This window comes from Salpingoeca rosetta, assembly GCF_000188695.1.
Source record: "Salpingoeca rosetta unplaced genomic scaffold supercont1.29, whole genome shotgun sequence".
Classification (NCBI taxonomy): domain Eukaryota; class Choanoflagellata; order Craspedida; family Salpingoecidae; genus Salpingoeca; species Salpingoeca rosetta.
Window position 1 is genome coordinate 745713 of NW_004754905.1, and position 771 is coordinate 746483.

Here is a 771-nt window from a genome sequence, read left to right on the forward strand (position 1 = left end):
TGTGTGTGTGTGTGTGTGTGTGTGTGCGTGTGTCTGTGTGTTTGATTGTGTGTGTGTGTGTTTGATTGTGTCTGTGTGTTTGATTGTGTCTGTGTGCGTATGCGTTGATGCCTGCAAGCAGGCATGACTCTGTGGGTACGCATGTGCTTTCTGCACTGTGCTGCTTCCACTTACTCGCTCACGATCACCCTGTCCCACTCCTCTCTTCCCTATCCCCTCCTCCTCTTACTTCCCACTGCCCTCTTGCCCACTCCAACTCTCCCCACCCCCACCCCCCAATGTACAGCTGCTGTTGTGACGAATGCGGTGCTGATTGGGCCGCTGCAACGTCGCTTCCGCCCACAGCAGCTCATCCTCGCCTCCATCTCCGCGCTCGCCCTCTGCTTTGCCATCCTCACCTTCACCCGCACGTACCAGGAGCTGCTTGTCCTGCTTGTGCCCGTCTCCATCGCCTCCACCGTCCTGTACACCATCACCGCTGCTTCGCTCAGCAACAGCGTAGACAGCGACGAGACAGGCACAGCCGTCAGCATCAGTCACTCCATCCGCTCCTTCACCGGTGTTGTTGCACCACCCATTGGCGGCACCCTCTTCACATATGCCCGGCTCGATGGCGTTGGGTTTGCCAGCAGCGGTCTCGCTGCCATCGCAGCGTTTGTCTACATGCTCCTCACCAACGCAACAGTGGCGGCTGCGCAGGGCGCTGGTGATCACGAACCCGCAGCACGCGCCCACGACAAGAAGACGTCGTAAACCCCGGGATTGCGTGCG

The 771-nt window shown here is 59.1% G+C and overlaps 1 protein-coding gene across 1 annotated transcript in view; it reads left to right on the plus strand.

Moving 5' to 3' along the window:
• The window catches only part of PTSG_12857 (uncharacterized protein), a gene marked incomplete at both ends in the record, with an annotated part of 2088 nt that extends 1335 nt beyond the window's left edge, over window positions 1-753 (plus strand). Inside the window, 2 exons of the mRNA XM_004989455.1 lie at window positions 122-135; window positions 287-753. Of these exons, the coding sequence (XP_004989512.1) occupies window positions 122-135; window positions 287-753 (481 nt within the window). The remainder of the gene's footprint in view (window positions 1-121; window positions 136-286) is intronic.
• Between the last annotated feature and the right edge of the window lie 18 nt (window positions 754-771).